This window comes from Sinocyclocheilus anshuiensis, unplaced genomic scaffold (genome assembly GCF_001515605.1).
Source record: "Sinocyclocheilus anshuiensis isolate Anshui unplaced genomic scaffold, SAMN03320099.WGS_v1.1 scaffold286, whole genome shotgun sequence".
In the NCBI taxonomy this organism is placed as follows: domain Eukaryota; kingdom Metazoa; phylum Chordata; class Actinopteri; order Cypriniformes; family Cyprinidae; genus Sinocyclocheilus; species Sinocyclocheilus anshuiensis.
Genome location: NW_015544135.1, coordinates 729,576 through 755,977, shown reverse-complemented (window position 1 = coordinate 755,977; position 26,402 = coordinate 729,576). Strand labels below are relative to the sequence as shown.

The window sequence follows — 26,402 nt, the reverse complement described above, 5'->3', positions numbered from 1 at the left end:
CACACACACACGCACACATTTTCACACACAACACCATCCCCCTTGTCAGATTCCTGTTTTTTTTGCTGCAGCCATACATATGTTCATACACTTCTTATATCTTCTGACAGCTGCTTTCAGGCGCCTTGCAAGTCTGCATCTTAGAACTAAAAATGCAAATTTATTTCAGTGGCATTCTTTTTATCTGATTCTGTCCCATTCGTCCATGTTTTGACAGCCCGTGCTGCTAGATTTACTGAATGCTCCCTTAGTAGAGCTTGGAGGAATAAAGCAATTAAAGAGAGCGAGTAGGGAATGGAGAGAGAGAGATGAGAGGAAAGTGGAGGAAGAGGGAAACCAAGAGAGTAGGGGAGAGTGAAATTTGCATTTTAAGTATCGACAGTAAAATTGCACAAATAACTGGTAGTTGTGCTTGAAAATTATATTGTGTCTTAATAGCATTAATAATAGCTGCTCTCAATATTACTTCCTCCACACCTACCACTGTAGTTTCAGAAATTCTCAGTCTTGAACTGAGACACATTTTCAGTCCCTATGAAAGATTATACAGTACTTAGTAGGGTCACAGTAAATGTGTACATACACACACACACACACTAATCCCGTAGTATATTGTGTTTTATTGGTTTTGCTTTATATGTTGTTTTTCCAATATATTTGTCTAACTCACAGGCTCCAGATGTGTCTCTGCTTCCATTGTATCAGAGGCTGGTACTGAAGAGCTTGTCCTCCTTAAACCTCTCCATGGAACTGACCCTGCGTGAGCCTTTTGGATTGTGTGATTATGACGGGGATGAACTGTATACAACCTCAAAGGTAAACAGGTGGAGTTTAGTTGCTGTTTATATACCAGTAATGGCAGTGTAATTAATGGGGTCCATTAATTTTTTCTTCCAAAAAGCAAAAAAACTAAATAAATAATCTTATATAAATAAATATTTTTATTTTATCCTATTGTTGCACATCTTTGCATGCAAGTGTGCAGGTAAGATTTCAATGCTTTCCATTACCTTGACCTGAGCATTTGAATTTTTGGTCTTTTTTCTAGAGTCTGGTGCTGGCTGTCGGAGCTCAAAAAGAGCTATGGGTGCGTTTCAACCCCATGTATCGACAGGACCATGTCACCCGTATGGTTGAGGATGTGCTGGAGTTCTGCTACCACAGCCACCCTCAGCAGGACAGGGTAGTGCTGAGGAGTGAGGTCCACTTCCCTAATCTCGTGTTCTCAAGCACCACATTGGACTTTGGCTGCATTCTCAACAACACAAAATCCCGCCGCAAGCTCACCATGACCAACTGCAGCCCACTCTCTATTTCCTACCGATGGGCCTTCCTTGTAGATCGACAGCATTGCCATATAGGGTAGGATTTGAAGTTCAAATTCTAATATAAACCCTAAAGGGATAGTTCACCCAGAATTGAAAATATGTCACAATATACACACCTTCCTGACTTATTTTCTTCTGAGGAACACAAAACAAGATATTTTGAAGAATATTTTGTCCATACAATCAGACCCCAGTGACTTTCATTGTATGGACATAAAATCACTGGGACATTTTTCAAAATTTTGTCTGAATGCAAAGTGATCTAGTTTGTAGTCCTTTAAGCATAAACTAAAATGGTTAGAAGCACAGGGACACCTCTCTGCAGAGTAAACTTGGCTGTGCTGTGCTTTAATTCCAAGCCAGTGCATTTTTAATATAGCCTGTCGCAGGAAAGGGGACAGAGCGTATGGACTTAACGCTGATATTTAGCAATTCAAAAGCTGCATAAGGGACTTCTTGAGAGAAATGTTCAAGGAGTATTGATTTTCTGTTGACAATCAATAACAACAAAAAATAAATAAATAAATTGGGGGGAATTAAACGACTCCCAAAAAAGCCCCAAAAGATTAAGCAATCAATGTTTTAATTCAGCACTCAGCTGTTAAATACGGACAGATGTCCAGTCAAGCCTTCCAAGCCCTGTGAGGAAATGCAGTAACTTACTATAACTGAATAAACGGGTGATGATGGTATGGCAGCTCACACTGCTGATGGAAGTGAGTAGTGGAGAAGCATGTGATTAAATAATGGATCATCAGCATTTACAGTCTCTGTGGTGTTCAAATGCAGCACCTTACAATAACAGTCAAACATTTGATCTCGTGTTCTAAAATAGAGCATTCAGTGCCATGTAGTGGAGCAATTATAGAAACCGAGTAAGTGTTTAGATTACAACCAGTGTTCACTTTATATTAAAATGTAAATAATTAAATATCAAGTAATAAAAATGTAACTAATTTAATAAATATTTTTACTGCATTTATATAATCATATTTCTTTTTATGAAGATTTAGTTCATATTTCATGTCATATTAAATAATTTTAGTTTATTTTACTCTAAAATGGCATCTAATTTTAATCAGTGAAAATAACATTTTATTTTAAGTGCAAAATGAAACCAATTATTCAAACATTATTATATAATAATTTAAGCAAGTATCATCATTTAACACAAACATGTTAAAACCGTTTTTGCTTTTTAGTGCGTTTTTGCAAATAGTATATCCAAATGAGGCAAAAAAATTCTGACAAGCTAATCCAGTGTCATAAGAAAATGTATTTAACCAGGTGATGATTTCATATGAATTTGTACAATGTGATTCATATGGTAATGTATGACTTTTAGAAAAGTTCCTTGTTATTATGAAGGTCCACCCCTAAACCTAAATGTCTGTGGGGTGTAAGCAGATCACACGAAATTAAGTTCCAAACATAGGTTCGGAAGGAGCCTAATCATTCAGTCCTGTCAATCATCATTATGAGCCTATGTAAGCAGCTCTCATTGCTCCGTTTCAGCGTCAATTTTTCTGGCAGCCCTCCACCTCCCCATCTCCTACTCTATTTGTTTTTGTCCCTCTAGATTGTACCACAATGGGGGGGTTCGAGCCTCCATTAAGGACAGCAAGCCAAGTTTGTTTACCATTAATGATCAGGACTGGAGGGGCAGGCAAACTCGTGAAAATTCATAAAAAATTATCCACCAACTCGCCAAAACGACTAGCAGATAGATCAATTTCACTCAATTTCATTCAGTTTCACTTGTGTATTTACATAATTTTGTACAGATGCAGTTGTAGTATTATGTTCATGTTGTGTAAATATCTGACTAATCTTAAATATAGGATGCGTTAGAATGAATTAATTCAGTTTACTGGTGTTCATTCACTGTTCAGATTCAGCTCACACTGTTTAAGCGGGACAATCCTTGACATTGCTGATTCTGATTGCATTATTTGAAATAATCAAATAATGCAATTGGAAACAACATCAAGACATTGTTAGTGAATTGTTTAAATCTTGTGGTTTTAATTTCTCCCATTGTATTTTTTGTTACATTTGACAGGATGTTTGAATTAAATCCATTTAATTATTGCAGTCACGTGCATTTTTTTTTTTCTTGTCTCAAAGTCAAATATATCCAACACCCTCTCAGCTTTACACACATGCTTATGGTTTCCTGTTTAAAAAATAAAAATTGCTTGCACAAAGCTTTATTTTAAATCTCGGCTGTCGATAACTTTGGGTTGAGTTTTTATAGTTTTAAATTGTTGTTTAGTGGCTGCCATGTCCTGCGTCGGATTAATCGATAAGCCTCCGTGGGGCTACAGTGCAAGCCAGTGAAGATTAATCACTTTCTGTTATTCGCTTCCCACCTCCTGCATGATCCAATAAGACTATGACCTTTCCTATCAATATCACAAGGGTTTCAGCATGCATTGTCCAGCCTGCTAATTAAAAGCCTATCAGTAATTAAAACCAAGAGCGAAGCCAGTATTATTGCACCACTTCGTTGATCCATTTGGGCTCCCGACACATAGCGGATTTCTTGCTGATGGACCGTTTTTTTTTGTGGTGTCTGTGGCTGATATGAGACTGATTATTTTTTCCTTCTTTTCTGGTAGGTTTTTTGATGAGACCAGTCAAGGGACTGACGGAGACGCTGGGGGGAAAAGAAAGGAGAGCGGGGAGGCGCAGTGGGAGCTGTTAGAGCAGAAAGAAGCTGACGGCAAGACGGACACAAACAGGTCTGAGAACAGCTTCTGTGTGAGACTAGAGGCTGACAACTCCCTGAAGCTTCTCTGATAATAAGCAGGAATGATGAGGATACATATAAAGTGGGATGTTTACCCGAATCTCATCATGTTAGCAGACCTTTGAGTATTACCTCACCTCCTCACTGGTTCTCCATGTTGATAATGAGAGTACGGAGCGTAGCCTCCTACAGAATCATTTGAGTACTCAAGAGCACCCATCACGTATGCACTCATATCGAAGAGGGCAAGTAAATGTGAGGCGTTATCTGCATTTGTTGAGTGTAGCGAGTGTGTCTGGCAGCACATGTCTCTTGAGAGACTTTGAGAACACCTGCACCAGAATTCCCTAGCATCTAAAACACTCTCTACACTGTCATTTGTTCCGTGCTCTCAGCCTGGTTCACAGAGATGTTGGTTGGAGCTACTTGTTCACACACACATATTAAAACAAACAGCATTCAAGCACAAAAGCCAACGTACATTTTCAGATGGATTTTAGAGGAATACAATTTTTTTCTAGATATGGCTGGTGTTTTCAATTTCCAGGGGTCCTGTGGAGCTTATTCATTATCTGTACTAAGTAATCACCTCCTGGCTTATGGAGGAAAAAAGAAAAGAAAGATAGATTTTTTGATTAACACTGCCCCCTGCTGACTCCATTTATAATAACACCCATTGTTACAACCTGCCCACCTTCCATACAACTTTCCGTCTGAATAGTTTTTACAAGATATTTGATTTGCTTTTTTTTGCCGAAAGTGAAATATTATGACACTGATTCCATCAAAGCTTATTCTGAGTGAGTGTGGTTCTTATTATATTCTTTTCCCTTTCTTTAAAGCCTGAGACTTCCCATGTGAACATTTCTTCTGATAAATTACATCCATTCAATTATTCAATGCTTTCTGTAATTAATGGCCGTCTTGACAGACCCAATTTGGTTTCCGTCTGACCCTTTAGGCGGAATGAAAACGTGATGTAAGAGAGATGGAGATCTGGAACCCCTAATAATGTTTCATTGTTTATGTTTTTGCAGGGAGGCTGACATAATCATACCTCAATTGGAAGAGGATGAATTGCATCACGGAAGCTCCAACGGACAGGAGCAGAATAGGAACTACTCGACACAAAGGCCATTGAGCACAGAGCTGGGAAGCAAACCTATCAGTCTCACAGCCACTGAGCATCCGAGTGTAGGTGTGAAAGAGGTTGGTATAACCTTGCGTCTGTCTCCTTATGTTGACATAGGCTGTTTCTGAAAGCTTAGGCATGACTTTGCAGGCAGTGTTTGTGCACAAAGGCATCTCCCAAAACTTATTCAGGACAGATTTCTGAGACAGCTTGATAGTTTAATGATCTACAACAAAATCAAATGCACAGGATATAGTGGGATATAACAGGATACACCTACGCTGCCTTCAGAAATTGGTCAAAAGAAGGTAACTCAGTAGACAGGATGTGGCACAGTGAATGGATTCAGATATGCCTTGTTGCCTTCTTACATCCAGATGATGCCTGAGGAGGCAGAATTTTTCAGCTTTCGCATGGAGCAATATTCTCGAAACCATATGATGTATCGTACAGTTTGAATTGCCTCTTTTTCATGCAATACGATTATACTCATCTATTTCGTAGGTGTTTGATATCTCATCACTGTATGGGGAACTACAGCCTGGTGACACCAAGCTGGTGACCTTCTCGTTTCTCGGCCACGCTGACATCAGCACGCATGTGTTGGCATTGTGTGAGGTGGAAGGAGGGCCCACCTATGAGATCACACTCAAGGGTCAGGCTTCCTTTGTTTCATATATGCTGGACACAAACGTCATTGACTATGGTTTACAGGTAACTACACACTTTCACCATAATAGCAATAGGATCATTTCAGCAGTGATGTGTATAAATGGAAAATTTCCTTCTGTTTTGTTTCCTATAATTACAGTTGTTTGACCATGTGGCGGAAGCAGAGATCACTCTGAAAAACACAGGGAAAGTTGGCTTTGATTTCTCTACTCTAACTGGAGAACAAGGACTCTTTGCAGAGCAACCCTTGCCTGGTCAGCCTCTCATCGTCCCCAGCAAGGTGAGATGTTCTTCATGTTTTAATACACTGATGACTTCATCCATTGCGTATCAAATTTGTGGCATCAAGTGTCATGGTTGTGTTTCTTTTGAAGGGTCACCTAGAGCCGTATGCAGAAATCAGGCTCAGTGTATATTACCTCCCAGGGATCCCAGAAGTCTTTCACAAGACCTTTCAGTTGCAAGTGGCCTTCTATGAGGCCGAGAACATTACTGTAAGAGGAGAGGGTATTTTCCCTCGACTATGTCTGGACCTGCCTAGAGACCTGAGTAAGTTTCTGTCCACAGTTTTCACAACCAGCACAACTGTTTTTAACATGTTTTAATAATGAGAAGTGATTATTGAGCAGCAAATCAGCATATTAGAATGATTTCTGAAGTATCATTTGACACTGATGACTGAAGTAATGGCTGCTGAAACTTAAAAAAAAAAAAATTACATTTTAAAAATATTAAAATTGAAAATAGTAATTTATTATTTTGAATAGTAATAATATTTCACAATATTACTGTCTTACTGAAACAAATTTACCAACTCCAAACTGTTGGTAGTGTATGTAGAGATCTGAACACGAATTAAACTTTTTGATAATCATTATTTATACCTCAAATTGCACGGCTTGTTGAGGACAGGTGTGCTCTTGGGGAATGTTCACACAAAATGTGTTTTTGTTTGCACTTGCACTGCTTTTTAATTATTTTTTGGTGTAAAAATTTGCTAGACAGACGTCTTTGCACCTTGTCTCACAGCCTTTTTTTAGCGTCTTGCACCTGAGCATCAAGTATTAAGATGTGTTTTTAAGAAGTTCAACATTTGACATGCAGCACAGTTAATCATTTCCATTTTCAAAGCAGTGGACCAATCAGAAGAAACTAGGTGGGGCAAGCATCATAAGCATGTATTTGCGGTAGCAAATTAATATGTATGAATATGTATTTTTTTTAAAGTAACTTTCATTTAGTTGTTTGGCTATTCAGGGCTCTACGCTTATTTTTCTTTTTAGGAGCGCTTGTGCTCCTAACTTAAAAAATGTAGGAGCACAGTCAAAAATTTAGGAGCACCAAAATTTGATAAAAAAATAGCCTTCCCATTACGAGGTGATATTTGACTCCGTAAAGTGATTTACAGTAGAATTTTGTTTTTACCTTTGTAATGACATTTTTCTATCTTTATTAAAAGTATGTCATCTTTTATGTCAAATTTTGTAACATTTTTATTTTATAAGCTTTTTAAAAATTCTAGATAAAACCATAGAATAAGAACAAGTAGAATAAGAAGAATAAGTTACTAATCAAATGAAATCAGTATTAAAATTAATCTGTACAGAGGTAGCACAGAAGAACACAAAAGTGGCTTGTAGGTGTATTTTCAGACATTTAATGAGGATCAGAGGTGGCATGAGTGCAATTAAATCCATAAATTCATGTTAAGATTAATGTTTTAAAAAATGTTGAATATAGAAATATTAAATGATTTAAAGAACTGAAAAGATACTTTAAAAATGAAACTAAATCCGCCAGCAGGTGGCGACAAGTCACTGATTTTATCACTGAATCATTCATTCAATTGATTCATTCGAACGGCTGATTCATTCAGGAATGAAGCAAGTGACAGTATTTATGAATGGGTAATCATGAATCACAGACTCACTAGGTTCGTTTAAAAACGCAGTTCATTCATAAACGAAACACCGCTGTGTTTGAATGGAGATGCGCAGCGGCTGAGCTGTGACTTTGTTTCAAACTATTTTCCACGACGAAATAGAGCAAAATCAGACAATAGTGTTATAGTCAGACAATGTAAGTCACTTAATATTAACGTCTTGTCTATTTAACTGTTGTATTAAATCAGTATCACATTTACAAACTCCCTTAAAAATCATTAAAAGCTGTCACTCATCTTAGCTCATCGCGATCTCACATTTATAATCAACGAAACTCTCTACACTGCACAATGAATCTTTTATTTACACCATCTACACTTTGCTTATGAAAGGATTCATGAGATATGTCTGTGATACATTACTCAACGCTACAAAAACACATAGAAACCTTTGAAGCTCCCCTCAGTGATCACAATCACAAGTATGATGAAGATCTGGTCAGTCGCACTGGTGCTCCTAAACATTTTTTCATAGTCGCACGCAGTAGGTTTCAGTCGCAAATGCGACTGAAATGGTCGCACTGTAGAGCCCTGCTATTTCTAAAACATTCTGATATCTGTTTTTACCGGAGCCCGTCTCAAGACTCCTCATTTCTGTGCTGTGCTTTTTGGACTTGTCATTTTCACTTGGTTGATCCCAACTCTCAAGATCAAAAGGAATTTTAAGGTCGGCACTATTAGCCTTGTAGTTAGTACACCGACATGTAGCGTAACTGCGCCTCCGGCGACCCGAGTTCGATTCCCAACTCGTGGTCCTTTGCCGATCCTGCTCCCCCTCTCTCTGCCCTATGCTTTCCTGTCGTATCTCCACTGTCCTACCAACAATAAAGCCATAAAAGCCCCAAAGACATAACTTAAAAAAAAAAAGGAATTTTAAGTAAGAGTTTAGACTTACAAAACAAAAAAGTATAGCCATTAAGTGATTGGCCAAGTCAGACACAATACATCTTCATATGATCTAATTAATCGAACCTTATAAATGAATTAGCCATTCTGAGGCCAACAGCTCTTCACAAAATTGTTGAACACATTGAAAATTTCAGACAGGATGTTTTAAATCCCTGAATATGATCCAACTTTCACTCTCATCAAATACTCTTGAATGGAGTCCAGTCCTTCGTCCTGGCTCACCTAACCTTTAATCAAACACAGTTGCACCGTGCCAGATTGCAGACAGACGTAATGGTCTTCTTGACCTTGAACTAGCTCACACTCTGCGCTAGAGCTGTTCAAATCCATTTTCCTCTCTGATCTGCAGCCAGCCTGAAGGAGTGCTATTTATCTCAGAAACAAGCAGTTTTGCTCTCAGTGGGAACTGAGGTCTTGTGGTTATAGAGCAAATAGTGCAACTATTACTAAGGAGAGGAATACTGTGTTGCTTTCTGATTACCTATTGATTGGATTCTTTGCATTACTAACACAGGCAGTTTGTAGTAAAGAGTGAAGAAATTGCAGGCTTTGTTGCTCAAGAGATATTTTTACATTATAAGGTCAATACTTTGACTACAAGGCCTATAAAAAGAGATTGTTGAATCAGTAATCGCAAGCAGTGAGTAGACTCAGATTAAATAGAAAATTATGATTTGAACTAAAATACATGGCTGTTGTACTCAAATCTCAATCAAAATCTTTTCTGAATAAGGCTTATCAGAAGAGGCTATGCAATGTTTCTGTTTCCTGGCTAGATGAGGAGATATATGGTTCTTTGCTAAAGGAGGCAAAAGACTCGGTGGCAAATGAAAACTCAAGGGAGGGGGTGTTGAGCAGGCTGGTCACAGTAAAGGAGGAGATGCCACCAGAAGAAGACTACATTCCTACTGTGAGTCTGTCTGTGATAATTGCATGTTATGTCTTCCTCTTCCTAGCTTTATGTAATCCATCAAACTCCAATGAGAATAGCCATTATTGCAGCTTTGTATATACATTTTTGTGTGTACTATAATATATACTGTATGTATGTCGTAGTATGATGCCCTGCTGCAGATGGAGTTAGAACGACTCCTTGTAAAGCTTTATGTAATCCATCAAACTCCAATGAGAATAGCCATTATTGCAGCTTTGTATATACATTTTTGTGTGTACTATAATATATATGTATGTATGTCATAGTATGATGCCCTGCTGCAGATGGAGTTAGAACGACTCCTTGTAAAGGAAAATGCCATGGCTGTACAGAAACAACACCAACACGCAGATCAAAGAGGATCTGGGTCCACTAACAACTGGCTCAAGAAGCTGTGCAAGTAAGTCCATTCATGTAGAAACCTCTCATTTTTACAAGCAATCAAAGCACATGTCTGATGGACCTTCTCTTTAGGTTAAGCTTGCCTGAGTACACACTGGACTTTGGCTATGTCAACAATGGCAGCATCGTGACCCACATTGTCAAAATAACCAACACTTGTCCAGTTGCTGTATCTTTCAGAGCTGACAGGAGCTCACTGGCAGGCACAGGTTGGTGCTTTCCACAGAATGGTCAGTAGATTTAGATTTCAGCAACAGATCTTGTTTAAATCGGTGTCAATCTCCGTGATGTGTTTAGATTGTTTACGACGCTTGTGGTTTGATGTAAAGTTGAGCTTCTCCTCTTAGTGTTGTTATTCCAGAATGAATCATTTGAAATTTCATTCTGCATAGCTTTTTTTATTCACTGCATAAATATAAATTTTTATTCTGCTCAGGGTTTAGTACAGAATTGGACAGGGTGCAGAATTTGCCCTTCTGCGAGACAGAGACGTTTGAGTTGAAGTTTGATGCCTGTGGGGCCAATCTGGGAAAGATCGATGCAGTTATGCCCATACAGGTTTGGTGAAAACGACATTAAATATCTGAGACAAGCAAAGAAATGCTGGATGAAGATGAAATATTGACTTTTTGTGCCTTTTGAGACTGCAAACATCCATCATCATAAACATTCACACATTCACAAATCTCATATAGACTTGTACTTAATAAGATTCTGCACATTTTCTAGGTATTTTAACAAATGTAAGCAAAATTGTGACATCTTAAAATTCAACTCATAATGTTGATTATATAATTTACAATAAAAAGTATTAAATCAGAAAAATTCAAAATTGCAGCATTTTGTCAATGAATTATTACAGAATTAATAATACTTAGTTTGCAATGTTTGTACAGTATATATCTTCTGGAAGGCACCCACTGCTATTTGTGCTCTACATTATAGCTTATTGCTACTTGGAGTCATTTACTTCTGTGTGATTGACAGGTGACTAAGGGGCCCCAAGTACAGGTGCGTTTATGCGCGGAGGTCACAATGCCATCTCTCACAGTGTCAACAGACACACTGCAGTTTGACACCATCCAGTCCGGCCTGTGTCAGGTAATCACAGTCCAGCTGCACAATGATGGGCCAGTGCCCTGTGAGTGGAGCATCAGACAGGAGGAACGACCAAAGAAGGTACAAGCCTTGTACAGAACATACAAACAAAGAGCCAGAGTCATTTTTGTTTTTGGAATAACTGATGAATCATTCGCTGTAAGATTAGGATCATGTATTAAGAAAGTAAATAGAGTTAATTTGATTTCATGTTGACTTTGAGACTCATTTCCATCATTAATAAGCTGATTTAGTTTAGTAATTAATTATATATATCTGCTTGATATTAATGGGTGTTGGTCACAGTGTTGAGATTCATTCATCTTTGTGGCGTGTTTGTTGCTGCTAATCAGTTTTTTTTTAAGATTAGACTGTGGTATGAGGTTTACTTAAGCGCTCCTGTTGTGGGGTTTCCTCTGATAACATATCTAGTTTTGTTGTGATTGAATTGAATGGGAATTTATCCCAGATGTTGTCTCTTTGGCTGTGTGATCAGATTGACAAGCACATCCCACTGTACCTCAGAAGACAGGCTCAGCTGAAACAGCGGCCTCCTCCAGTTGTCTTTGAGTTATTGCCCTCAGATGGCACACTCTATCCTGGTGACAGAACCAACGTGCAGGTCAAATTCAGCCCAGCAGAGGGGGTAAAGAAACACAGACACTAGCTATGGTTACACAATTACTAGTTTTACATATACATTACAGATCAAAACTTTTTTTTTTCAAAGAAATTAATACTTTTATTCAGCAAGAATTGATTAAAATTAGTGAAGACATTTATAATGTTACAAAAGATATAATGTTCAAATAAATGTTGATCTTTTGAAATGTTCTGTTCATCAAAGAATCCTGAAAAAAGTATTTCCTCTAAATATTAAGCAGCACAACTGTTTTTAATATTGATAATAATAAGAAATGTTTCTTGAGCACCAAATTAGCATATTAGAATGATTTCTGAAGTATCATTAGACACTGAAGACTGGAGTAATGGCTGCTAAAAAACCAGCTTAGCCATCTCAAGGAATAAATTACATACAGTACAAATGTTCAATATTACATATATTTTAAAATAGCAAACAGTTATTTTAAAATGTATCAGTATTTCAGTATTTATCTGTATTATTTTTGATCAAATAAATTCAGACTCGGTGAGAATAAGAGACTTTTTACCAATCCCAAACTGTTGAATGGTAGTGCAATAATTATGAATGGGACTTTCTGATGTCTAAGTTCAAGATTAAATCTAGCTATATTTTAGTAAATCTATGTACACTTTATATTTTCTATAAATAAGATACTTACACAAATCAGTACCATTTTAAATTTGATTCCGCAAAGTAGAATGAGGACAGTGTAGTTCTATTGGGAGTCAGAGTAACATGATTGAGCTATAAATAATTCCTCTATATTGTTTCGCCTGCAGTTGATCTGCAGCCAGCTGTGTATCTTTATTCAAAGGCCTGGTTGTTTTCCTTCTGATATGTGTTCTTCAGAGGGCGTACATTCAGAGACTAGTGATAACAGTGGCTCAGAGCACTCAGAAGATCCTGCTGCTGGCCCAAGGTCAGGGAGAAGAGCCTCAGCTGGAGTTTTCCTCCTTAGAACAAGATTTTGGGTCCATCCTGCCCTACTGGGAAGGGAAGGTGGCCGAGGTGGTTGTCCGCAACCCTTACCCCTTCCCTATAGAGTTTTACTCTCTGGACTTCGACAAGCAGTACCTAGAAGAGGAAGAGGTGAGCTTAATAGGTTCAAAATAGTTTTTCTTGTTTTGTTTGATTTTTTAAAGATTTCTTTAATATCTATTTTATTTTCTCTTAGATAGTAATGAGATCACATACTGTCAATATGAAAATTCCTAATATTAACTAACATTTCTCAGATTATTTCAGACCAAATTATCTGAGCTTTACCTTCAGCATTTGCCTCAATTACTGTGTACTGTATATATTTTCAGTTCTCCCAGTGAATCTTATTTCTCAACAATGACCTTCAAATATGTGTTTGGTTTATATTCATCCTCTTCCAATGTGTCTTTTTATTCTGCTTCTCAGATCTTGCGAATGTTAAAAGGATACGATGCCCAAAATGTGTTACTTCTACCTCCCCGTGCTCCTGGCGAGACTCTGCCCCCAGAACTGTTGGACTTCTACAACGAGCAGAGCTCGCAGGAACCCAAGCAGGGTACCGTATACAGCAACAGAAATGGTTTTAATTTATGATCGATGCAGAATTGTTTATAAGACTAAAACACGTCTGACTTGGCACATGATCACAGGTTTTGCCTTTTGGCAGAATTTTAAGTGAATCTTATAGTTCTAACCTATTTTTAAGATTCCGTGGAGGGTCTTGAAGATGAAGACAAGGGGGAGACAGCTGCACTATCTGAGGGTGAAACACTCAGTGGTAAAGGTATGGTTCAGCCTAGGGCAACAGTAATTTAAATGCATTTGCATTCTTTATGAGATTGGAATTATAATTCAGTACATTATTACACATAAAAGAGAGTACATATTTCTTCTCCTCACAGGCCAGGCTAAAGACAACATCAGTGCTGGCACTGCAGTGGGGGATCTGGAATATGACCCTGTGTCTAGAGTTGTTGCTCATCATATGGGCATTGATCTTTCACCAGAAGGCAAGGCTGCCCTAAATCGCCGGGGCATTGCCATTGTTGTTCATGGTGCCCCTCTGTCAGGTAAGATTTTATAGATTTACCCATGTATGCATGCTATTTGTCCTGCTGGAAATTTCGCTCTGATGCAAATGTAAGCATCTATATGTGCAGGTAAAACAAGGACAGCAATTACACTGGCTAAGCACTATGGGGCAGCGTGTCTCAGTGTAGATGAGGTGGTGCAGGAAGCTGTGGCATCAGGGAACAGCTCTGCAGCCCTGAGGGCAAGGGAACAATGTGCCAAGGTTGCTGTGGTGCATGCTCAGAAGGAAGTGGATGAGGCAGCAGCAGATATGATGGCCACTGTTGGTCAGGGTGCTGGTGTTCTTAGTGTTGAGGCAGTTGCCAAACACACAGCTGAAGGCAGCCTGACCAGTGATCCTAAAGTCCCCCTGTCATCTGCCTCAACCCGAAATAAAACAAACATCACAGGGCATTCACAGAAGAATAACAGCTCCGGTCGCACTGCTTCACTGGTAACACACAAAATCTCTTGTCACTTAGTCACTTACATATCAGAAGAAAACATTTTGACTGAATAGTCTTTAGTTCTTGTTGTCCAGTAAAACTAATCTAAACATCATTAAAACTATATATTTACTTAAGAAACAGCATTATATAAGATATTAAGATTTTACTTGTTTTTAAGCAAAAATCCAATGTTTCTTCTAAATAATATATATATATATACTGTATATCAATTACAGTTTCCAAAAACTGTTTTAACATTGATACATTTTTTTCTTGAGCACCAAATTAGCATTTTGATGATTTATAGAGGATCATACACATACATACATAAACATACATATACATACATACATCAATACATAAACACACACACACACACACTATATACATACATATACATACATCAATACATAAACACGCACACACTATATTACAGTCATTTTTACTGGAATACAAAAATGCTAATTGAGAAAGAGATAAAATGTATATGTGTGAGTGTCAGGTTTTCCCTACATTAATATAGTAAATACATTAAGATACTGTAGTAAAACCAAACATATGGTGTAACATATGGATATGTACTGTATTGTACTGTGTCTTGTTTGTAAGTGTCATGTATGAATGGATATAAATAAATATTTAAAATGTGTGTGTGTGTGTTGCAGACAGATGGTCAGGTACACAGGCGTCTGAGTGTGAGTGCCAGTCAAAATGAAGAGCTGGGGCTGATTAGCTGCCTACTGCCTGATGATGTGTTAGTAGAGATCCTGTCAGAGAGACTGCAGGTGTGTACATTTTTGGTATACCCTATACATATATGATATATGGTTGATAATTTGTGTCAATCACAGGATATGCAGACATATAGTAATTTTGTCCTGCTTGCCCCCATGCCATAGCTTAGTGACTGTCACTGTGGTGTTGTGATTGACGGATTGGAGACACTGTACTGCCACTCGCCAAGTAAAACGCTCCAGATCATCCTGAAAGCCTTCGACAACCGTCGCCATATTTATGTTATCAACCTGTTTAACAGCTACAGTGCCTTCAAGCTAAGGTGCTCTACACTGTTCTGATTCAAGATTCTTCTTATATTTGAAAATGTATTTATTTATTATAATATTATATTCCAGAAGATACATGCATCCAGATACATTAACTTGAGACAATTTTTTTAAAAAGTTATTCAGGCTGTTTTTCAGACCATTTATCTCAGGTTTAAGTTTAGATTTTAGATTTACGTTAGATTTAGGCTATGCTTAAAACAAGAAAAAGTAACTTACCAACAGGATAAGACAAATATGTTTATTTCAGGATGTATTCTCTAAAAACAAGTCTTAATATCTTAATATATATTTTTGCTTCTTATTTTATTTTATTTATCTTCAAAATAAGACTAAATTAAAAAAGATTTCTTGCAGTGTACCCTGTAAATGAGATTTAAATGAGAATACAGGTTTTCATAGGTTTTAGTAATGACAGAAAATTTTCAACAAGTTCTTCACACTCGATTTTATTAAAAAAAAAAAAAAACTGTAGGTAAGAATGAGTTTGTGAAATTTAATTTGTGGATTACTTTAGAGAACAGGACAAGTTTGACCAAGAACAAGAAGAGAGAAGACAACAGGAGCTTGAGAATTTAAGAGAAGAGGAGATGACACCTAGTGAGGACTGGGATACAAAACCAAAACATGAAGACCCCCTGCCACTTTCTGAGGACCTACAACAAGAGATGGTAGGTTTGAGTGTGCAATTCGCAATATGCTTGCCATCAGAAGACTATTCTTGTGAAGCCTAAAGATGTTTCAGATTTTCATATTTAAAATTTTGTAACTTGATTACATGAACTACATGAAGTATTTGACTTCCAATCAAGGTAAAGTGTATAATTTATGTACCACAACCAGCACCAATTGTAATTACTTTAAACGAGATTGTCTGGCTGGTTTGCATTGTCCAGTTATGTTTGAAATCTATTTTGAAAACTATATTTTGTTGTTCTTCTTTAACAGTCCAGTGAGAGTGACAGACAGCTACTGGGCCGATTCCATCTGTACGAACAGAGTCAGCCAGAACTCCAACACATTCTTCAGTTCTGGGACCGAACACAGAGTCTCATATTGCAGCCCATGGCCTCCGAAGCCCAAGAGACTGTAGACATAACGAACTGTCCTCCTCCCTCTGCCAAGAAGAGCAAGAAGGAACGAGAGAAGGAAAAAGCTGAGAAGGAAAAGCTAAAAGTGGAGGCTGCAGATATGAAGTCACCAGCTCCCAGTCAGACCCAAGTGTCAACTGATGGTGCCGAGGGCTCGGAAAAGATAGCGGTTCCACAGCCTATCCCCTACATCTGGCTGTCTATAAAAGAGAAGGAACAACTGGATGGATTCGAGATCATCAGTAGCATGAAACTACCCTCCCATGAGGAGGTATAGTACTTCAGTTCCTCTTTATGTTGGAACAGTTCTTCATTGTGCAAAGTTTGTATCCATAGAATATCAAGTAAATGTTTTAAATGTTTTTCTCACAGGTTTTGGATGGGTTAGGGTTAGGACCTAAAGGTCCACCCATCCCACCACCTATAATATTCTCCATAGTCCCATACCCTAAGATGAGATCAGTTCCCAACACACAGCTCTCCAACAGCTGTTTTACTTTTTTGATGCCCACGTCTTGTGAGGATCTGCCAGAGAAGAAAGAAGCAGACCTGAGATCAGAAATCGTTAAGGTACTTAAGCCTTAAAGAAATTCTCTTGTACATGTCTAAGGTCTTTTAGTGATTTATACAGAATGTAACTTTAGTTTAAATGTGGAAAAAGACTTATTAAAAAGCGGTCTACTTGTCTTCCTGCAGGAGGGCATAACGATTACTGGCCAGGGTGTACCTTCTGAGGAACCCAACCCAGAATACAACCATGGGTAAGGAGGTCCCTCACACATATAAACCTCATATACAATCACAAATAAATAGACCCATTTCACTGAAACCGTGAAATCTGCTGTTCTTTTACAGACTCACTAGTTTCCGCTGGATTGTACCATCAAATGGAGCCATCACTCTAAGGATCAGGTTTTACTCTTCTGTTCTTGGAAATTTTGATCAGACTTTCAACTTTGAGGTGATGGGGACTAAGCGATGTTATCAGCTATACTGTAGAGGAATTTGTGCTTACCCAACTATAAGCAGAGACCCCAAGTGAGGAACATTTCAGTAGAGAAATATGCAGCAGTTATCATTGTCCTTGGACATGTACTACATAGTGTCTGTGTGTTTATGTAATAGGATTGTGTTTGCACACTGCAAAAAGAGTCTGCGGCCTGAGAGTGGACTTCAAAAGACTTACATTATCCAGTCAGGCCTGTATGAGTTTGGACCTCTGCTATGTGGAAAGACCAGGGACAGGTGCTGGCTTGTTGTTCTCTGTGCTAAATGAGCTCTTTTCATTATTGAGTGTCTTAACAGTACTTTTCTATTAAAGTTATTCTATAATAAATTTGTTTGTACATTAGGTCTTTAGTAATATTAATGATGTTATCCTGACCCAGGTATAAAGAAGCAAAATATCCTGAGAACATGGAAAAGTTTGTAATTCACAATACTTCTAAAATGGAGGCAGAGATCCATTTTTGCTTTCAACATGACACCAAGGCCACCACTTTCCTTCTTGACCCTCCAAATATGGCACTGGAAGCCAATGAGCGAAAAGTATGCAAATTTATATTTCTTATTTTTTGCAGAATGTAATTTTGGGATTGTTTGAACTGGAAGCCATTTTTAAATTTTTTAAATGTGATTTGAATCAGATTTTGTGGTTAAAAATATTGACTTAGCTGTATTTTCTCTAAACATACTAACTAGCCATTTCTTAAATTTGTTAACCACCTTTGCGGTTAACTATGATGTGCCTTATGAAGACCAACTGGTTGAAATGTTGCAATAATTTTTTGGGAGTTTTAATTTCAGTGTGTGTGGACATATTCCTTCTTTGTCTTGTGTTTTGAAGTTGTACACATTGAAACCTTTCTTTTTTAGCCACCTTTGTACCATCTTCAGCCTCAGTCTTATTAAACTCAGTTTAACACCAAAAAAGGCATTTACTTAAACTCCCTCATCATTAATGTTTGATATCCTCCTGGCAGCTACTGATGGTGTGGGCATACCCAAATACCCCCAAACATATAGAGGACAGCTTGGTGTGCTGCATCAAGGGGAACCCAGAGCCTGTTGTCTTCCGCCTCTCCTGTATAGGAGTCAGGCCTGAACTGGAGCTGGACCGCAAACTGCTCCAGTTTGACAAAACTCCACCATACAGGTCTACTACATTCACTTCAACATATACTGATTTTTGTGTTAGTTGTTATAATTAATCAGATGCACTACGGTTGAAAAAATCCTTTTCATAAATGTTTCGTATTTTGTCTGCAGAAAAGAAACCCAGAGTTTATGTCTGCTCAATAACACCCTTATGCCAGCTGCTTGGAGGCTGAGGGGCCTGGAGATTCTTGGGGATGAATTCAGCGTGTCTCAGAACAAAGGCATCATAATGCCTCATTCTGACTTCAGGCTGCACATGTATTTTATAGCCAAGAACCCTGTCAAACTGAAGAGGGCCATTTGTTTAGAGGTACTGCAGAATGAAAAACAAACGTTTTGCAATTGAATCATTAGCAGTGTTTACAAATGTGAAGGTGTTTAATGCAGATAAAGAGTAAATGTAATCATAATTCGTGTACATGTACTGGTATGCTATGCATTAGTTTGTCTGCATGTGTCTGATTAGACATGTATGTTTACCAGGTGTCAGATGTGGAGAACATTCTTGGCATCGTTCAACATTCAGAGAACATTCAGATTATTGCAGAGGCCTATGATATTGCAGTGGACATAACCATTCCAGAAGGTACTTACCTGAAAACAGCTCATTGGCTCTTCACACCATCACATCATTTTCCAGCTAAAAATAAACCCCTAAAATTAAAATTCTGTTATCATTTACTCACTGTCATTTTGTTCTAAACCTATATGACTTTCTTTCTTCTGTGTAACACAGTGACCAATACAAATTCCCTTTATTCATTTGATGCTGTTTTTGCATTTGCTGTAGATTCTGATGGTTCAGTAGACTTTGGAACAATCAAAGTATCAGACGAGGTCAAACGGTCTATTAAGCTGGAAAACAAAGGCAAATATGACATAGCCTTTAAGTGAGTTACTATATAGATATTTATAGATAGATACCATAGATAGATATATTCTATTTTAATGAAAAGAAAAACATCAAAGATGTCTTTAACATTTCTTCTCTCTCCTTTTGTTAATAATTTTCACTTACAGGTTTACTCTAGTGGCCACAGAGCCAGGAATGCCAGATCTGAACTCAGTGTTCTCCATCACTCCTCAGAAAGGCTCATTACGCCCCAACAATAAGCCCAGTACTGTCCAGATTATTTATCACCACAACCAGGAGATGTCCATCAGAGATAGCCCAATCCTTTGCTGTCAGGTCTTTTAATCTTACCACTTAATAGATTCTTTATCATACAGTATTTTTTATTTTCGTTCTGCTGTGATCAGAGACTAAAATAATGAGTTGTGTTGTATTTTCCCCAGGTTATTGAGCCCAGTTTGGATGGTGGCGAGACCATTAACACTATACCAATCAAAGTGTCCATCCAAGCACTTTTCTCCAAATACAGTATCAATCCTTCTAATGATATCAACTTTGGCCCACTGGTGTATGGCTCTCGCAAGAAACAGACTCTCACTGTGGAGAACAGAGGCAGCTTTGAGATGCGTTTCACCATTAGGATGTGTAAAAACGCCCCAGTTCCTGCACAGAGGAGAGGGTATGGCTATTGTAAAAATATAATTATATAATGTAAAAAATAAATAAATTAATTAATTATAAAAAATAATAAAAACAGTCAGCATTTGAAGTGGATCAAAACTTTTCATCAAAGTTGTCCTAAAACCTAAAACCAAAATGCATTCTTGCCTTAGGACAACTTGAAAACTTGATGAACTTTTTTGATCCACTTCAAATGTTGACTACTATATATAAAATTAAATTAAATGTCTTTTTTAAGCTTGGGAAGTAAGAAGCCATCAAAAGACAGTTATACTACAAAACCACCCAGTGCCAGTGAATTACGACACACTGTGCAGAATGAGACTGGCATATCAACACAGGTAGGAAAAGTATTTCTTTATTTACAGTTCTTGATAGAGTGTACAGTAACAATCTAAATTTGGATATGTTTTTTTTACAGATACATTTGACATGTGGTATTTTTTCATTGTCTCCGTGCTTTGGGGTTCTGGTACCTGGAGCCCAACAAGTGGTTACTGTGGATTGCAAGGCAGAGCATGTAGGTAGTTGGGAGGAATGTCTAGCTATAGACATCACTGACAGAGACCCCTCTGACAACCCTGATGGGATTCCATACAAGCTAATAGCAGAAGTTTGTATGCCAGGTTTGTGACTATGAATGATTCTACAGTATATAATGTTCTGTGAAGTACATTCTCTTATTATGTATTTTTTTGTTCATTTTTTTGATGGTTCATAAGAGTTGAGTATTTTGATAGCTGCCTAATGGCATAAACTTTAATTTATACAATATATTCTCATTGTGTAAGGGTTCTTATTCTGGTCTTGAAATGCTAAAATAACTTTTTATATTTTTTATTTTATATTAGCCATCCATTATTTTTATTACATTGAACTCTACCCGCCATTATCCACCTTTTAGTGCATGCCTCTGGGTTTGGTGGGCCCTGTGGTGTGTTGGTGCACCCCAGGACTCAGTAGGTCCTCTGGTGCAGCTCCGCCTCTAGGCTCAGTGGGCCCCATGGTGTAGCTCTGCCTCTGGGCTCATGATGTGTTTAATGAATGACTTGCTGCTTAAAAATAAAGTTTACTATACTAGTATGAATTATAGTGTAAAATTGATCACTGTATTGTTTACAGGAATAGCGAGTACAGACATTGCTTCTATCTTTGAGGAGCACCGTATCTGTAAGAACAGTAGCATGCTACAGTGTGAGCAATACCGGGACAGTATGGGCATCTATGTACAGGACGAGAACAAGTTTGTCTTCAACAATGTACTGGTGGGTCAGTCAGCCAAAGCCCAGTTCCGGCTGACCAATCCAGGAAAAGTGTCCTGTGAACTCAGCCTGGTGATCAAAACAGTCAAGGTGTGTTTGTGAGAAGTGGTTCTGACACTATTGATGTTATTCTGCCGAATTTGTACAAATTTTATAGCAATTTAATGTTTTGAAATATTGTAACTGTTAATTGTTGCTTAACTCTCTCTTTGCTTAACATTTCTGTTAACATTTTTTTTTTTGTAATTTAAGACGACAACGCACAATGCAGAGGTTTTTGAGGTGACCCTTACAAAGTTGTGTATCCCCAGCCACTCTCATGCTTTTGCCACAATCACCTTTTCTCCTTTAACTATGCACACATATCATGCAGTGTTTGAGGCACTTCTGAAAGGGAGCGCAAGGTAACTGCTTTCAATACAGGTTTGAACTGTTTAGATGGTTGTTGATAGTTTGTTGAGGCTTTACCCATTCTGTTTTGTAACACAGTCAAGCTTCTGCCACCAAACCCAAAGCTCTGGTGTTTGATCTAATGGGTGAAGGCAATTTGCCCTGCATCACAGTTCTGAGACCTATTCAGAGGACTAATCGAGGTCAGCCAGTGCTGCAGTTTAAGCGCTTATTGGTGGGACGAAGGCAGACTCTTCCATTAGTGATCAAGAACAATGGCAATGTGCCTGCACAAGTAAGATCAAAATTAGTTTTCAGCTAAATTTCTATTTCTCTGACTTTAATTTTTATTGTAATAATCCATTCTTTCCTTGTATTTGCAGGTTAGCATTGTACTACAGTGTCACCTGGACGTTTTCACTCTAAAAGCTGCTCCTGGCACTGTTTGCAGACTGGCCTCCTCACAAATAGAATGCAATCCCAGAGAAGGCAAGCCATAAACACAAATGAAGAGTCTGCATAGACATTCATTTCTGCAAAATGCTGTTATGATTTGCTTTTCAAATGAGCTATGAAACCAATAACACAAACAGCAGCAGATTGTTTTGGACCTTGTTCTGTTTCATTAGATTGGGTGTCATTGTTTATAGGTTAAAGAGATCAATTAGAGCTGGTTTTATCACAAAATGCAATGATCAGTATCTTTATGTCAAGCGGTCATGTTTGACCAAAGAATGCAGCCATTGACCAATCAGAATCATATATTCTAGAGAGTCGTATAATAAACTATATGAATATTTAAAAATGTAATAAAGTCATTTCAAGCTTTGTGGTTATTACTTTTTTACAGAGTGCTGTAGTGTAGGAGAAGGAACAATGTGCTATTTCTTCTGTGACTTGTGTATAAACATTTAGCTTGAGGCAGGCAACCATAAGCAGCAAATTGAAATAAAGAGAACGGTAGCATGAGATATGCATCAGAAACATATTAAAATCAAATGTATGTGACATAACTGCATTTTTGATCCTCTTCAGAGACACAACTAGTACATGTAGCCTCTCTGATCCTCATGGCTGGACAACAAGCAGAATTCCAGGTCGGGTTTCATCCAAAGGTGGCTCAGAAGTTTGAGGCCTGCTTGAAGTTAATGGTAAAGGATAACCAGTATGATCAGACAGTGGTGCAGCTTGTGGGTGAGGGTTACCATGACATCATCATCCTGGACAACATTGGCAGCAAAGTTCAGCAGGACAGCATTGAAAGTAAATGCAAGTTAATAGTGTGATTTTTGCTTCATTCTAAAGCATGATTAAAATAAAAATTGTACCATTTATTTTATGGATATTTTTGGTTTCAGTACCCACTGTTGGTAATTATGGCAATTATCCCTTCTTAATTCTTTCCTCAGGTATGTCTGACCTTCTGAATTTTGGAGACTGTCACGTGGGCCGCACTTACCAAGAAACTTTCACCATGACAAACCCAAGCAGCTCCAAGGTGCTGCGCTTTGAATGGCTTCCCAGTGGCCCACAGCTGAGCTTTTCTCCACAAGTTGGTCACTTGCATGCTGATTGCTCCAAAGTTGTGACAGTGAACTTCTACTCAGAGGAGCCCATTGTGCTGAACGTTCAAACAATAAAATGTAAACTCAGCGGTATTACCTTTCAGCAGCCTGTAGACCAGGTCCCAGACTGGGATGACTGTCATAGGACTGTTAAATGGATGGATGTAGAAAAGTCGCCACAACAACCAGCCAAACGGAAGGTGCGTTTCATAGAATCAGTGATAGAGATGACAGTAGCACAAATTAGAATAATGCAAATCCTGTGGTGCATCTATTAATATAAAAAGATAGCACATTTGATCTGTTTACTGGGGGTACTTCATTTAATATAATTATATTCATTTATATTAATTTTGATATAAAGTCACATTGTGAGATAAAAAAGTCACAAGAATAAAAGCTGCAATTGTTAAGATATGAAGAAAAATAAAGTGGCAATTGTTAGGTATATAGTAGCAATTGGGAGATATGATGTGGCAGTTATTAAATATGAATTCGCAATTGCAAGATACTCTATGAAGTCGCAACTGAGAGATATACTGTGAAGTGGTAGGTATTAAATATAAAGTCACAAGTGCGAAATATAAAGTTGCAATTACTATAAAATAGGGCTGCCCTCGACTAAAAAAATTTCTGGTCGACTAGTAGTCGTTCATTTAAAGCATTATTCAACTAATCATGTTTATTAATAAACATAAATATGAGCCTTTAACTGCCTACATAGCCTAATAAGCGCTCAAGCGCGCATAAAGCTTGCCACAGCACATCGGCAGAAGTAATAATTATGAATGTGTCAGGGAAAAACAGTAAGGAGGCTGCATTAAAATAAAGTCACAGTTACTAGAAAAGTTAAAATTACCCTGTTTTTTTACAGAGATGGAAACATAAATGTTAAGATATTAAAGGTGTTAAATTAAAACTGACTTCTAATTCTTACTTATAATCTTGTCACTGTGATTAGGTAGTAGCGACAGACCCGGAGCCTCCTCACTCTGTGGTGGAGAACTCCTCAAGAGAGATGGAGCTGATAGTTAGTGCCACATGTGATTACGCCAAATACCAATGTGATACTGGACCCATCCGTTTCAAAGACACAATGCTGTACCAGACCAGAGTCTTTCAGTAAGTTGAAGTGCACTCAAATTCTGTTGAATTTTCAGATTTTCATAAGTGATGTTATGTTTTTTTAGCCTCCAGATGGAGAACAAAGGCAGTGTTAAGCTGGAGTATTCCTGGCAGGTTCTGATGGAGACATATGGAAAGACTGCATGCTTTGAACATGGAGGTAAACCTTCAGCCTTAAAATGTTTGTGGTCTGATCATGTACCACAGAAGTATGTTTTTACATTTTCATTAGATGCAAGTAATCAAAAAACAAAACTGTATTAATATATCTGACGGATCAGGTAGGACTTCCCGCTCGGCTCAAGGGAGTAGGACACCAGAAAGACCAGCGAGCTCTCTGCAGAGTGTGTCCTCTCTACTGCTAGGAGACCCAGAACTTCCTCCCTTCAGTGTTGAATCCGACGTAGGGTTTATCAGCCCCGGAGCGAGTCAAACTTTCCACATCCGGTTCTCCCCTCTGGAAGTGGCTGAGTTTAAGGCCAGTTTGATCTGCAGGTCAGACTCTCAGAGGTGAAATTATTTGCTTATTATGACTGTTTGCTCAGTTCTAAACTTTTTATTTTTCATTTGTAGCATCACTAATCTGAAGGATCAGCAGAGTCCAGTGATCACCGTAAGTGGTCGCAGTTTGCTGCCATACTGTCATTTCCACCTAAAGGATTCAGACTACCTCACTGGAAACAGGCGGAACCCTGAGCCCCACAGTCCCCTCACTGTGGACCCCAATACCAGGGTTATAGAGTTCACCTCAGTGGGTATTGGCACGTCTGTCCGCAGGTAAAACATTTAATTTAATAGTTCTGACTTTGATTGAAGTCACGTTGTTTATATTACAAACAAATATAATATGCATATATGTATATTTCTAAATACTATCCTATATTATATACACTTAAATTATACATACTTATAAATATATTATACATATACTGTAGTGTGCATGTATTTGATCATACTTACTAGTTAAGTATACTGTAATATTGTAAAATGCTATTCAAACGAACTGTTTTGAGTTTTAATATATTTTCAAATGTCATTTATTCCTGTGGTGACAGCTGTCACTTGATCCTAACAGTATACATTCTGTGTACTATATATAAACAGGACATGGGTGATTTATTATTGCATAACACAAATAATGAATGCATTATTTTCTCTCAGGGAATTTGGTGTTATTAATCCCACAAACAAGCCATACTCTTTCATCTGGAGATGTGAGGACTTGGGCAAATCTTCTTTCAGCTGCCTTACACCAAACGAGTCCATTCAGCCAGGGAAAGAAGTGAAGGTGTTTTGTTTGAGATTTTAACAAATCATGCAGCAAATATTCTTCTTTTCAGACATGAATCGATATTACATTTTAATCTCTGTTTTCAGGTCTCATTTGAGTACCAGGTTCTCAACCTAGATTTAGTGGAATCCTTCTGGACCTTCTTAATCCCTGAGCACAACTTGTCTTTGCCCTTTCTGCTGGTGGGCACTGCTAATGAGCCTGTTGTCTATATTGATCGAGCCCACCTCAATCTGGGCAGTTTGCTACTAGGTGAGGTTTCAATAAAATGCTCGATTCTACCAACCATGTTAAAAGAATAGTTCACCCAAAAATAAACTTTCTGTCATCATTTACTCAACCTCATGCTGTTCCAAACCTTGTATTGGTTTCATTCTTCTGTGGAACACAACAGAAGTTATTTTAATGAGTGTTTCTGCCGTTTTTGACCATACAATGAACAACATAGGATCCTATTGACTTTCAATGTATGGACAAAAGGCACTGAGACTTTATGCAAATTATGACAGCGAGGAACTGGTTTAGATATAAAGAAAATTGAAAAGTGTAATTTTTTTAATGATTTTATTGGTTACGTATGCCAGTCTTTTCAGCAGGAGTGTCCATG

The 26,402-nt window shown here is 37.9% G+C and overlaps 1 protein-coding gene across 1 annotated transcript in view; it reads left to right on the top strand.

Moving 5' to 3' along the window:
* hydin (HYDIN axonemal central pair apparatus protein) overlaps nucleotides 1-26,402 on the top strand; it is a 63,291-nt gene that overhangs the window by 30,249 nt on the left and 6,640 nt on the right. The window contains 47 exon segments of the mRNA XM_016494636.1: nucleotides 673-816; nucleotides 1,049-1,362; nucleotides 3,950-4,072; nucleotides 5,118-5,289; nucleotides 5,717-5,926; nucleotides 6,024-6,164; nucleotides 6,259-6,433; nucleotides 9,512-9,645; nucleotides 9,936-10,069; nucleotides 10,144-10,280; nucleotides 10,508-10,629; nucleotides 11,059-11,250; nucleotides 11,666-11,815; nucleotides 12,665-12,904; nucleotides 13,223-13,352; nucleotides 13,503-13,585; nucleotides 13,704-13,866; nucleotides 13,957-14,321; nucleotides 14,982-15,101; nucleotides 15,216-15,373; nucleotides 15,898-16,051; nucleotides 16,329-16,742; nucleotides 16,844-17,041; nucleotides 17,168-17,232; nucleotides 17,327-17,509; nucleotides 17,597-17,716; nucleotides 17,860-18,019; nucleotides 18,454-18,626; nucleotides 18,740-18,938; nucleotides 19,112-19,214; nucleotides 19,419-19,518; nucleotides 19,649-19,817; nucleotides 19,925-20,160; nucleotides 20,401-20,503; nucleotides 20,584-20,788; nucleotides 21,285-21,529; nucleotides 21,677-21,828; nucleotides 21,914-22,109; nucleotides 22,198-22,303; nucleotides 22,850-23,077; nucleotides 23,224-23,579; nucleotides 24,341-24,501; nucleotides 24,570-24,664; nucleotides 24,786-24,999; nucleotides 25,078-25,281; nucleotides 25,666-25,792; nucleotides 25,882-26,047. Of these exon segments, the coding sequence (XP_016350122.1) occupies nucleotides 673-816; nucleotides 1,049-1,362; nucleotides 3,950-4,072; nucleotides 5,118-5,289; nucleotides 5,717-5,926; nucleotides 6,024-6,164; nucleotides 6,259-6,433; nucleotides 9,512-9,645; nucleotides 9,936-10,069; nucleotides 10,144-10,280; nucleotides 10,508-10,629; nucleotides 11,059-11,250; nucleotides 11,666-11,815; nucleotides 12,665-12,904; nucleotides 13,223-13,352; nucleotides 13,503-13,585; nucleotides 13,704-13,866; nucleotides 13,957-14,321; nucleotides 14,982-15,101; nucleotides 15,216-15,373; nucleotides 15,898-16,051; nucleotides 16,329-16,742; nucleotides 16,844-17,041; nucleotides 17,168-17,232; nucleotides 17,327-17,509; nucleotides 17,597-17,716; nucleotides 17,860-18,019; nucleotides 18,454-18,626; nucleotides 18,740-18,938; nucleotides 19,112-19,214; nucleotides 19,419-19,518; nucleotides 19,649-19,817; nucleotides 19,925-20,160; nucleotides 20,401-20,503; nucleotides 20,584-20,788; nucleotides 21,285-21,529; nucleotides 21,677-21,828; nucleotides 21,914-22,109; nucleotides 22,198-22,303; nucleotides 22,850-23,077; nucleotides 23,224-23,579; nucleotides 24,341-24,501; nucleotides 24,570-24,664; nucleotides 24,786-24,999; nucleotides 25,078-25,281; nucleotides 25,666-25,792; nucleotides 25,882-26,047 (8,239 nt within the window).